The sequence below is a fragment of the Meleagris gallopavo genome, chromosome 1, assembly GCF_905368555.1.
Source record: "Meleagris gallopavo chromosome 1, MGAL_WU_HG_1.1, whole genome shotgun sequence".
NCBI lineage: Eukaryota > Metazoa > Chordata > Aves > Galliformes > Phasianidae > Meleagris > Meleagris gallopavo.
In genome coordinates this window covers 1,037,406-1,049,742 of record NC_139404.1, presented here as the reverse complement: position 1 = coordinate 1,049,742, position 12,337 = coordinate 1,037,406, and the positions used below count along the sequence as shown (strand labels likewise).

Sequence of the window (12,337 nt, the reverse complement as noted above, 5' to 3'; positions counted from 1 at the left end):
GGGTGCCGGCGGCTCCTATTGCGGCTGCTGGGGAAGGAGGCAGGGAAGGTGCAGCAGCAGGAGGCTCCTGGGCTCCCTTTGGGCTGAGGAACCCCAGCTCCGTGTGACATTCCCACCTCCAACCCCACTTCTGCTCCCCGAGCTCGGAGCGGTTTTTACCATGTGTGCGTAACAAAAGCTGATTTATATAACCAGGCCGTTTCCTCGCCCACTATAATTAACTTGCTAATTAGGCTCTTTTTAACTCCCCCAACCTTCTTTTTGCCCAATGTCAGATGATGCCATTAGCAGAGCCTCATTAGAACAACATTAACTAACGAGCAACTAAAACAATGATGGTGTTTGTTACGCTGCAAAGCGGGTTCTCATTACGGCACTCCCGGAGTCCAACCTGGCCCCACCACTGCTGACACTTTCTCATTTCATTTTCGGAGCCCTTTTCCAAACATTTTGCTCTGAGAATGCAACCAAGATGACTCCTACAGAGGAACTTTATTGCACAGAGAATCAAAGAGGGAGAACCTATATTTCTATAACAACCAAAGAAGAGGCAGAACCTGTATTTGAGTGTTGGAACTGGATGGTCTCTAAGGATCCTTCCAACCCAACCACTCCATGATTCCATGATCTTTAAGGTCCCTTCCAACCCAACCACTCCATGATTCCATGATCTTTAAGGTCCCTTCCAACCCAACCACTCCATGATTGATCTTTAAGGTCCCCTTCAACCCAACCATTCTGTGATTCCATGATCTTTAAGGTCCCCGTCAACCCAACCTTACCATGATTCTATGATCTTTAAGGTTCTGACCCAACCATTCTGTCATTACATGATCTTCAAGGTCCCTTCCAACCCAACCACTCCATGATTCCATGATCTTCAAGGTCCCTTCTGACCCAACCACTCCATGATTCCATGATCTTTAAGGTCCCTTCCAACCCAACCACTCCATGATTCCATGATCTTTAAGGTCCCCGTCAACCCAACCTTACCATGATTCCATGATCTTTAAGATTCTGACCCAATCATTCTGTCATTACATGATCTTCAAGGTCCCTTCCAACCCAACCACTCCATGATTCCATGATCTTTAAAGTCCCTTTCAACCCAATCACTCCATGATTGATCTTTAAGGTCCCCTTCAACCCAACCATTCTGTGATTCCATGGTCTTTAAGGTCCCTTCTGATCTAACCATATCACAACTTCATGATCCCTTCAACCCAATGGTCCCCTTCAACTCAACTGTTCTGTGATTCCATGATTCTCTATTTCTCAGAAGGCACTGGGAAGCAATGGCCCAATGGATATTGGGACTTCAACACTAGTCTCAACGCATCACTGTAATTTAATAAGCTCTACATGATTAAAACCTCCTCTAAAAATAAGGCTGGAGAACTATCAAGAAACCATCAGATCCCATGTGGATCATGTGTTTTTTGATGTTTGGTTAATAGAAAGAGCTGTGCTGTAGCAAATGTGGAGGCTTGGGGTGAGTGTTAAGGTAAGAGTATACAGAGCTGCTTGAAATAATGACCTTAATGAGGATGAGCATTCTGAGGCTTAGGCTAATCATTATTTAAAGCGCGATTGTTCGCTTCCACACTGCCCCGAGAAAGCACATAGAATTCAAATCAGTTGAGTTAAAATCAGGATCACAAACTCTGCTCAGAACTTAAATTCAGAATTTCAATGAAGTCATCATGTAGCGCTCATCTCAGCAGCACCAAATTCAACAGCACCAGGATCCGGGGGTCCTAAAGGGGAAGATCACAGAGGGGGACAGATCTGCTCTTCACAAGGTACTGATCAGCACCAAAAAACCCCCACCAAATTTGAAGCAATAAGTAAAGCTGCACACGATGCAAAGTTCATCACTACCAACACAACGCTGTCAGGAGTTGGACTCGATGATCCTTATGGGTCTCTTCCAACTCAAGATATTCTATTCTATGAAAGCTCATTTCTTTGTTGCTGATGTACATGCAATATGGGTGAAAAGCTAAAAAAATTACAGAAAAGGAACACGGCGCTGAATGGTAAAGTGTGGTCTTACAGAAAGAAGCTGTGAAATCAACAGAGCCTCAGGAAGCTCCACTGAGGGCACCCGACGTGGGACATGGAAAGGAACGATGAGTTGGGAGCCAACCTCCACGCATGGGCTGCACTTGTAGACAAAGATCAAGCACTAAGAATAGCTTTGTATGAGCATATAAACTTCTTATTCTGGTGACCTCTGTATTTTTAGAAGAAATACCAAGAGGCACGACTCCAAAAATAGAAAGAGATGAGTGGAAACCTAGGAAAATGAGTCCCGTGGACAACGTCAAGTTGAGCTCCAGATACACGCCCTCTGCCTCCCAGCCCTCCCTGGTTTTCGGAGCAAGGTCGATGTGTTTTCAGCTGCTTGGGGAATTCTTTCCATCAGAGAAACCAAGCAGAGAAAAGCATATTTTCCTGTTTCCAACCCCCTCTGCTACCGACGCGAAGCACACGCTGCCCTGAGGCGTGGCTGCAGTGTCACAGGTGCTATGGCAATGTCAGAATCTGATTTAAGAATTAATTTGATAACGAGAATTGAAATAGTTAAAGAGATAGTAATTGCTATGCTGATCTCGTAGCTGATGAAACACTGAGTCCCCTGAAATGTGCCGTGTTTTCTCCCATTCCTCCTTCCCACCAGTCCCAAATTGCTATAAAATTGGCTCTTAATGCAAAAACAGCCTGGAAACTGGGCAGGGACCATGTCCTGTGTCATCAGTCACCTGCAGTTTGGCACCTGATGCTGGAGAAGGGTCCTGGCAGGGGAGCATGTCCAGGAGATCTTGGACTTCACTGATTCTCTTGCTAGCTGCGTGCCATCATGTCCTGACGTCACTTTATCCCAGCATTGCTGTTTCCCAGTGCCACCACATCCCAACGTCATCATATCCCTCAGTGCCTTCTTATCTCCATTTCACTGTATCCCAACACCACCATATCCCAACGCCATCCTACCACCACGTCATTGCATCCCAGTGTCACCATATCCCAACACCGTCATACCCCCGTGTCACTGTATCCCACTGTTGTCATATCCCAACACCACCACATCACAACATCATCATATCCCAACACCATCCCTGTCTCTCAGTGCCACCGTATCCCAACATCACCATGTACCAGTGTCACCGTATCCTAGTGTTATTATAACCCAATGGCACTATCACTGCATCCCAAAACCCCTGTGTCCAAATGCAGATCAGTGAGACCCAAGCATGCCCAACTCCTCCTGAGACTTCCAGTTCCCTACAGCAGCCATCAGACAGTGATGTGGAAATGAAAATAGCATGGTAAGTAACTCACCATCCATGCTGGCATATGGAAAGCAGCGGTGCAGGCGCTGCCATTCCCCACCTCCATCAGTGTCAGCCCCGTGCCCAGCTCCAGGAGTTTGCTGGGTTCTTCATTTCTGCCCCCAGTGCTGGATGCCTTGCTCAGCTCATTTCTGCAGCTGCAGCCAGCCAGATGCCTCTACTACTGGATTTAAACTCAATATGTTTGCAAATAGACTTTGTAATCCCATGGCTGTATGAAGAATCAGAAATAGTCTTAAAGGACTTGTGTGTCGCTCAGTCCCACGGAAAAGCAGAGGTGGAACTGGCTGACTCAGCTGCAGCTCCCTCTGCTGCTAGCAGCAGAAATATCCAGTGTTAACACACCTTACACACTCCTCTTTTCCTGCAAAGCAGATGGATTTTGTCTGAATCACCTCCATGAACAGAAACTGGGGAAAGCTTGTTGGGTTTTGGTGAGATTTTCGCCCTGCTGGCACGCTCCTCCTTCCTGAGTGAAAGCAGCTTCTGTTCAGCACTGCTTCGAGCTTTGGGCTATTTTATCCTCTGCTCCAAGCAACACACAAATACCTTACCAGCAAAAATGCACGTAGCCTGACTGCTGCTGCCCCAAGGGACAAGTAGCTGAGATTTTCCAAAGCTACAGGATTTGCTCTTGCAGGATTCCCTGGTGAACTGCAGCAACTCACTCCCACCGTTTGCCAGCACCGTTACCATAAGGAGGAAGAGCTGCTGACTTACAAACCATGCTGACACTCCAGGTTCTCTCTCCCATGCTCTTCTTAGCCTTCAAAATACTTAAATAAAGAACAAGGACACTTGGCTGTCCCTGTCAACAAAATAGGAATATGGGTCAACAAATGGGATATGGGTCTTTAGCAGAAGTCGGGTGAGCTGACTGCATAGGGTCCAGTCCTGGTGGACATCTACATCATCATCCTGCAGCCATTTGCACCAAGGACCATCAACCTTTGCATATCTGCATCAAGGACCACCATCCAGTTGCACATCTGCACCAAGACCAGGTTATGTATTCCAGCCTGCCCACATCAGTGTTCAAGAGGCATTTGGACAATGCCCTCAGAGAATCACTGAATCATTAAGGGTTGGAAAAGACCTTTAAGATCATCATGTCCAAACACCGACTCATCACTACATCATGTCCTTAGAACTGGTGAGCCCTGAGGCCCTCAGGCAGTTGGACTCAATGATCTTTGTAGGTCCCTTCCAATGGAGCTGTTCTATTCTACACCTTTCATTAGCAAACAAAAACAAAAACAAAAACACCACAAAAAACAGTGTAGCCTGGCTGCCATAGATTCAAGGGACAATACAAGTTCAGAAAAAGCTTTAAAAGAGCCCAATTCAGAGAGATGAGATGGGCACCAGGCTCAAGGAACCAAGGACAATCTTTTTTCGCAATATATTTAAAGGCAGAGAAGAGAACCAGCTCAAGTCTTCATGGTCACCAAAAAAACATGAATAAAGGTCTCATTGGAGAAGAAGAATTAGCAGTTCTGGATGGAACGAGCAGAAAAATGTAGAAGCTTACAGACCAGGTCCTCCGCTGAAAAGTCGGGTGGAATTCAATGGCTCAGTTCCTGCTGTGGCACCAGAAGTGAGGGGATGAGGCTGCACTCAGCAGCAGGACAGGCTGCTCGGAGAATTAAGATAATGAGAGTTTAATGCATGCGATGGGCTGCAAAAGCCACACATGGTCACAAGGGGGAGCGAGAGCCCGAGGAAAAAGCATTTGAGCCTTCTGCTGCAAATAAAACCACGGGAAGTTGAGTGAATTTGAGGTCTGCCCAGCTTCAGGCTAACTTGCAAGAGTGAGTTCGACAAGTTAATAAATGTCAGGCTGCTCCCAGCTCCTGTGCTCAGAGATCTCCTTCCCAAGAGGACAGAAAATGAGCTCTCCCAGTTCAAGACTTTTTGTCAACACCAAAACAGATGCAGCCTTTAGAGGAGCGATCCAGCTCTTACAAGTTGAACTCAAGTCTCATTTTCTCATTAACTCGCTGCATTGCTGTCTGTGTTCCACCCTCTGCCTTCCACACAGCCCAGTTTTGGAGTACTTGTGAGCTTGTTGACTACCTGAACCACCAACTTAACCAAAAGTGTTTGCAGAGACTGTAGGCTGGGGGCTTTATGGCAAGAAACATCTTCCCAGGGCACATGGACCTGCTGCTGTCTGGAGTGGAAGAGGATGGAGGAGAATGGAGGAGGAAAAGGAGGAGAATGGAGGAGGAGAAGGAGGAGAATGGAGGAGGAGAAGGAGGAGAATGGAGGAGGAGAAGGAGGAGAATGGAGAAGCACAGAATAGAATGGAATGAAGAGAAGAATTACTCAAAGGGACCCACAAACTCATCGGGGGCAACTGCCTGCCCACAGAAGGGACAACCAAACATTAAAGCACATTCCTGAGGGCATTATCAAAATGTTTCTCGATATGTTTTCCACTCTCTTTAACTACTTCTTTTGAAGTAAGGAATACCCAGAATGTACAGATACCTGCAATACCCAGCAGCACTCCAGCGATGCTTCAGATGCAGATCTGATCCAATCAGGCTGTTTATGAGATCCTGTTGCTAGATTTTATCATCAGAGAAAAATTTATTTTTAAAACGAATGATTCTCCCCATGAGGTTTCCAGTGCTCCGGGGACATGGAGCTCTCTGAACAGTAAAACATCAGTGCTGGGTAAAGCTGCAGGATCCTTCAGGAGAAAGGAATGTACTCTGAACGTGGCACACGGCTCTGCCATGGAGCATGCAGCTTGAAATTGTGTCTTCAAAAGGCAAAAGTGCAGCTGGCACGAGCATTTGAATATTGGCAGAAAGAATTACTGGGAATTAGTAAAGAATTATTGAACATTTCTGTTCAAATCAAACTTGGAGAGGAGGCAAGAGGAAACACAGGGCAGGAGAGTGAGAAAGGCAGCATCGCAGCAAGCCTGTATTGACTTTAACTGACCACATCATCATTTGAGTCATGGAATGCTAGAATCCTAGAGTCAAAGATGGATGGATTGGAAGGGACCTTAACAAACACAGAATTTAAGAAATCAACCTCTGTTGAAAGGGTCCTTAAAGATCATAGAATCATGGGATGGTTGGCTTGGAAGGGACCTTGAAGGACTTGAAATGATTGGGTTGGAAGGGACCTTGAAGGTCTCAGAACGGATGGGTTGGAAGGGTCCTTGAAGGATCCAGAATGATTGGGTTGGAAGGGACCTTGAAGGTCTCAGAATGGTTGGGTTGGAAGGGACCTTGAAGGACTCTGAAGGGATGGGTTGGAAGAGACCTTGAAGATCTCAGAATGGATGGGTTGGAAGGGACCTTGAAGGACTCAGAATGGTTGGGTTGGAAGGGACCTTGAAGGTCTCAGAATGGTTGGGTTGGAAGGGACCTTGAAGGACTCAGAATGGATGGGTTGGAAGCGACCTTGAAGATCTCAGAATGGTTGGGTTGGAAGGGACCCTGAAGGTCTCAGAATGGTTGGGTTGGAAGGGACCTTGAAGGTCTCAGAATGGTTGGGTTGGAAGGGACCCTGAAGGACTCAGAATGGTTGGGTTGGAAGGGACCTTGAAGGTCTCAGAATGGTTGGGTTGGAAGGGACCTTGAAGGTCTCAGAATGGTTGGGTTGGAAGGGACCTTGAAGGTCTCAGAATGGATGGGTTGGAAGGGTCCTTGAAGGTCTCAGAATGGTTGGGTTGGAAGGGACCTTGAAGGACTCAGAATGGTTGGGTTGGAAGGGACCTTGAAGGACTCAGAATGGTTGGGTTGGAAGGGACCCTGAAGGTCTCAGAATGGTTGGGTTGGAAGGGACCTTGAAGGACTCAGAATGGTTGGGTTGGAAGGGACCTTGAAGGTCTCAGAATGGTTGGGTTGGAAGGGACCTTGAAGGTCTCAGAATGGTTGGGTTGGAAGGGTCCTGAAGGATCTCAGAATGGTTGGGTTGGAAGGGTCCTTGAAGGACCCAGAATGGTTGGGTTGGAAGGGACCTTGAAGGACTCAGAATGGTTGGGTTGGAAGGGACCTTGAAGGTCTCAGAATGGTTGGGTTGGAAGGGACCTTGAAGGTCTCAGAATGGTTGGGTTGGAAGGGACCCTGAAGGTCTCAGAATGGTTGGGTTGGAAGGGACCCTGAAGGTCTCAGAATGGTTGGGTTGGAAGGGACCCTGAAGGTCTCAGAATGGTTGGGTTGGAAGGGACCCTGAAGGTCTCAGAATGGTTGGGTTGGAAGGGACCCTGAAGGTCTCAGAATGGTTGGATTGGAAGGGACCTTGAAGGACTCAGAATGGTTGGGTTGGAAGGGACCTTGAAGGTCTCAGAATGGTTGGGTTGGAAGGGACCTAAGAGGCCAGGGAGACCCCTGGTCATTTGACCCATTTGACTCACAGCAAAGGCTCTGCACATCCCATGCCAGCTGCCCCTCCACAAACACGCTCAGCCAGAAGAGAAATGCTACAAGGGAAAAAAAAAATGATGATAATCTTATTATAGCCATTCCCTTGCAAGCCTAAACCCATGTCGTATATGCATCGCCCTGGGCAGGCTGACCAATCCTTTGAGAACGTGCCAAAAATCTCTGCTGGCAGAATGCTTTGCCCATACACTAAGCACTGTGCTGCCAGCAGCAGCAGCCTACAGTCTCAGAACCATTTAATACTGGTACGCTGCCATCTGCTGTGCTGCTGCTTGCTTCTGACAACAGCTTTAGGACAAAAAAGAAAAGAGATTCCAATTCTGAGCCACAGCATTGCATTGCTTGGGCACAAGAATAAGGGATGACAACTTGGGAGAGAGGTGGAAAATTGCTTCAAGCTTCATGGGGTGCTGGAAAATGGAAGGGTAGGAACATAAAATAATAACAAAAAGGACTGAAGAAACACGTAGATGTGGCACCTGGGGATGTGGTTAGTGGGCATGGTGGTGATGGGTCAACAGATGGACTTGATGATCTTAGAGGTCTTTTTCAACCTTAATGATTTTATGATTCCAGGGCCCTCTAACCACATCTCTGCCCCAGCACCCAATAAAAAAATCCAACCCAATAATAAAACAAGAGTGGAGAACCTAAAACATGGATATTTGAAATGGAAAAGCTTCCCTGCTTAGCATCTCAGAACATCCCAAGCTGGAGGGGGTCCACAAAGATCAACGAGTCCAACCTGCTTGCACTCTGCAAGCTCCCAGGTTGACTGCAAACACCCCAAATTGGTGCTGGAAATGACACTGGCTGCGTCACGCGTCGCTCGGCTGTCAGCGAAGCAGGGAAAATTAAGTTAACGAGCAAAGCTTTAATCAGCAGACCTTGGCGTAATCAGAGGCTGAGCTGCTTCAATAGGCAGCGACGGCCACCTCCCCCTTCTGTTCCATTTTCCCATGGGAATTAAGTGACAGGTCCTCTGAGGGACACGGAGAAGCTTTCCCAGGAGGAATTACTGCTGTCCCACGCTGCGTCCTGCAGCTCTTCGCCCCAGTCAAGAACCTTGGAGATGTGGCACTGAGGGACACACTCAGTGGATACGGTGGGCATGGGTTGGAGTGATGATCTTGGAGGTCTCTTCCAACCTCAATGATTCTGTGATTCTACGATCCACGCGGTCACCAGCAGATGCAGATGCCTTCTGTGCTCTGACCGCATGCACCAGGTCTGAAAGATCTCAGGATGGACCAGCACAGCTGGGAAGGGCCCCTCTGAGCCTGGCTGCCAAACACAAGGCATCAACCACCTTGCCAGGAGCCTGTTCCAGCACTCAACTGTCTCGTAATGGAGAGATTTTTCCTTATTTCCCATCTGAACCTCCCACAGCAGGAGGATCCCAAACAGATTCACCAATGGAGGTACCCTGCCCTCATGTTACATCTACATCACATCCATAGGGCTCTGTGTGTTGCAAAAAGGAATCCCATTCCAACGTTGCCTTACATCCCCCTGGATGTGGTATCACAGCTCTGGATGGCCAATCCCTGGTCATCAGAGTGAGGAAATCCCTGTCATTTGTCCCCTTTTTTCTAACGAGTCCTCTTAATGATCTCACCCAAAGCGGGCTCTTGGCATTCTGGAACTCCTGGAACACTCAAATACCCCATAACTCTCCTTGTGTGTCCTATTGAGTGCTGCTAGCAGAAATGAAAACATGCAGTTCCCATCTCTCCCCACATCACATCCTCTGCTTGAGAATGATGTGAGCTTCCCGGCTCCGTGCTCATCCCTCCATCTCACCAGGACTACAGTGTATAACCTCATGTGTTATTAATACAGATTTGAAAAAATCAATTAAAAAAAAAAATAAAAAATAAATAAAAAAACAACCAACAACAAATCTCTCAGCACAGAACAAATGCGCCCAGAGAGGAAAAGACACAGTCGCTGTCAGTGAGACAGCAGCATCTCCAGGTTCATCAGGCCTCAGTGAAATCAAGCTTAACGAGCACTATTACCATCTGCTAATTGACGTGTTTTAATCACTTAGCAGCCAGGCAGCAGCGATGCAGGCTCCGTGGGTCCCAGAGGAGCCATTTGTCAGAAGTGCTCGGCGCCTTGGTGCATGGAAAAGCCCAACTCGCGAGGTCAGAAATGCATTCTCCATCTCCACTCTTTGCCTGACCCATGCTTAAGGATGATATGCCAACACTGAAACCAGAACCTGCCCAAAACACAGCCTTGGTGATGGCGTGGAGAACAGGACTGACAGCCTGAGAACATCTTAACAATCAGATTTACACTTCTGTTTCTGGAAAACAAACACAGCAGCGTGTTTCTATGTCATTTAGTTCCCTCTTTCAGAGCACCTAAAACATTTGGAGCCATTCTATAATTCACAGAACAACTGAGGATGGAAAAGACCGCTAAGGTCACCATGCCCACCAAACCTCATCCCTAAAGAAAATCACACAATCACTGAGGCTGGAAAAGACCTCTAAGGTCACCATATCCATCCCCAACCCTACCATGCCCAATAAACCACGTTCCCAAAGAGAATCAAAAAGGTTGGAAAAGACCTCTAAGATCACCATGTCATAGAATCACTAAGATTGGAAAAGACCCACAGGATCCCCCAGTCTGACCATCCATCCATCACCTACAGTTCTCATTAAACCACGTCCCTCAACACAACGTCCAAAACGTCTATCCCCAACCCAACCACACCATGCCCACTAAACCACATCCCTAAAGAGAATCAGAAAGGTTGAAAAAGACCACTAAGATCACCACGTCCAACCCCAGCCCACCCCCCACCACGCCCACCACACCATGCCCCCCAGCACCACATCTCTATGATTATTAATTTTGAAGTCTTCAAACTCAAGACCAGATTTTATAAAAGGATGCTGATGCTTTGTCTTATGAGCAATACAAGCACCAGCATTGGATCGCCCACAGTCTGTGCTGTTTGAGTCTGAATCATGGGGATGCCCAAACTCCACATTCCTGAGGCTTCCAAAACACACTGAGCTCTGCTTCTGTTCCAATCTCTGAGTTATAACAGCACTGAGCAGCCAAGAACAGGAGCTGAAGTGGTATTTATTTGCTTGAAACCCTGAATCCTTTGCAGGAAGTGGATCCAGAGTGCCAAATAACTGTGAGATATGAGTGGGATTTTTGTGTTTTGAATAAATGCACCAATGTGTGATGCGTGCAAGGTACAGGGAGACGTGGCTGGATGGGACCCCGGGCAGCTTCAGCTGGTGGCGAGCCAGTCCACAGCAGGAGGGGGCTGGAAGCTTTGGGGCCAAACACAACCATTCAGTAGCAATATGATCTTTAAGAACTCTTCCAACCCATCCACTCTATAGTTCTGTTATCTTTAAGGTCCTTTCCAACTCAACCATTCTGTGGCTAAACAATCTTTAAGGACCTTACAACTCAACCATCCCATGATTCTACGATCTTTAAGGACCCTTCCAACCCAATAATTTCATGATTCTGTAATTTTTAAGGATGTTCCAACCCAACCATTCCATAATTCTCTGATCTTTAAGGACTCTTCCAACCCAATGCATTCTGCAGTTCTTCGATTCTATAACACCACTGAATGCAGACAGAACGAACCATGCAGCTGCATTCAGGGAACTTCACAGGGACAATTTTCCACCACAGCTCATCCATCTCTGGTGGAAATAAATGCCCCAATTCACTTCCTTGATCAACAAAATCAGACTGATCTTGGAGGTCTCTTCCAACCTCAATGATTCTGTGATCCTACGATCCACGTGGTCACCAGCAGATGACAAAAAAAGTCTCGTCACAAGAACTGCAGGTATCACTTCTCTCCAAGTCCAATGAGAGAAAATGGTCAGAAAAATAAGCAGGACATAAGTAGAGGCACTCCCATTAGAGGAGCTCAAGATGGAAGTCTTCAATCCCCAACGGCAGCAGCTGCTTTGTGGGTGAGCTGTCCCAGAGCCCTCCCAAAATCAGATTGCTTCATGCTATTTTTTTGAAAAGAATCCGGAGTCCAGAGCTCATCACAATGTGAGCAATAAATAATAGCCAAAGCTCTGTTGTTTGTGCTTTGCAGAGTGCTCCGTGTCCTTCTGCAAAGCTCTCCCTCATCTGTGTTCCCCTCAAATCCTCTTTTCCTTCTGTCTGTGCAGACAGAGTCATCTCCTTATGTACTAACGCCTTATGGAAAAAAATAATCATGAAAAGAATCACTATGGGAATCAAGCAGATGCTCCACATATCACTTCTTAAAAAGATACTGATAAGAGCTCAACACACGAGCTGCTCCCCTCCTTCCAGAAGGGACACACACCGGGCAGTACCTCCTCCCCCAAATCCGGGCTCAAGATGTAACAGAACAACATCTCTAAGTTTAGAAGCTCATGTTATCAAACAGCACTTCTCACCTTTTTTCCCTTTATTTTTGGAGGGACTTTTATTGAAGCAGTAGAATGAAAACACTGACTGTTCCATAACCATCATGACTTCCAACAGTTGGGAATCACCGACCCTGGGGGCATTCAAGGAAAGACTGGATGTTGTGTT

The 12,337-nt window shown here is 47.0% G+C and overlaps 1 protein-coding gene across 2 annotated transcripts in view; it reads right to left on the bottom strand.

The window, feature by feature from the left end:
- The window catches only part of AHCYL2 (adenosylhomocysteinase like 2), a 43,193-nt gene that overhangs the window by 17,089 nt on the left and 13,767 nt on the right, over positions 1–12,337 (bottom strand). Inside the window, exon 1 of one of the 2 annotated variants that reach the window (XM_085241827.1) lies at positions 3,346–3,417. The exons of the other annotated variant lie outside the window; for it this stretch is intronic. Within the exon in view, the coding sequence (XP_085097953.1) occupies positions 3,346–3,402 (57 nt within the window). The 5' untranslated portion in view covers positions 3,403–3,417. Of the gene's footprint in view, positions 1–3,345; positions 3,418–12,337 lie in introns of those variants that run through there. 2 annotated transcript variants of the gene reach the window in all.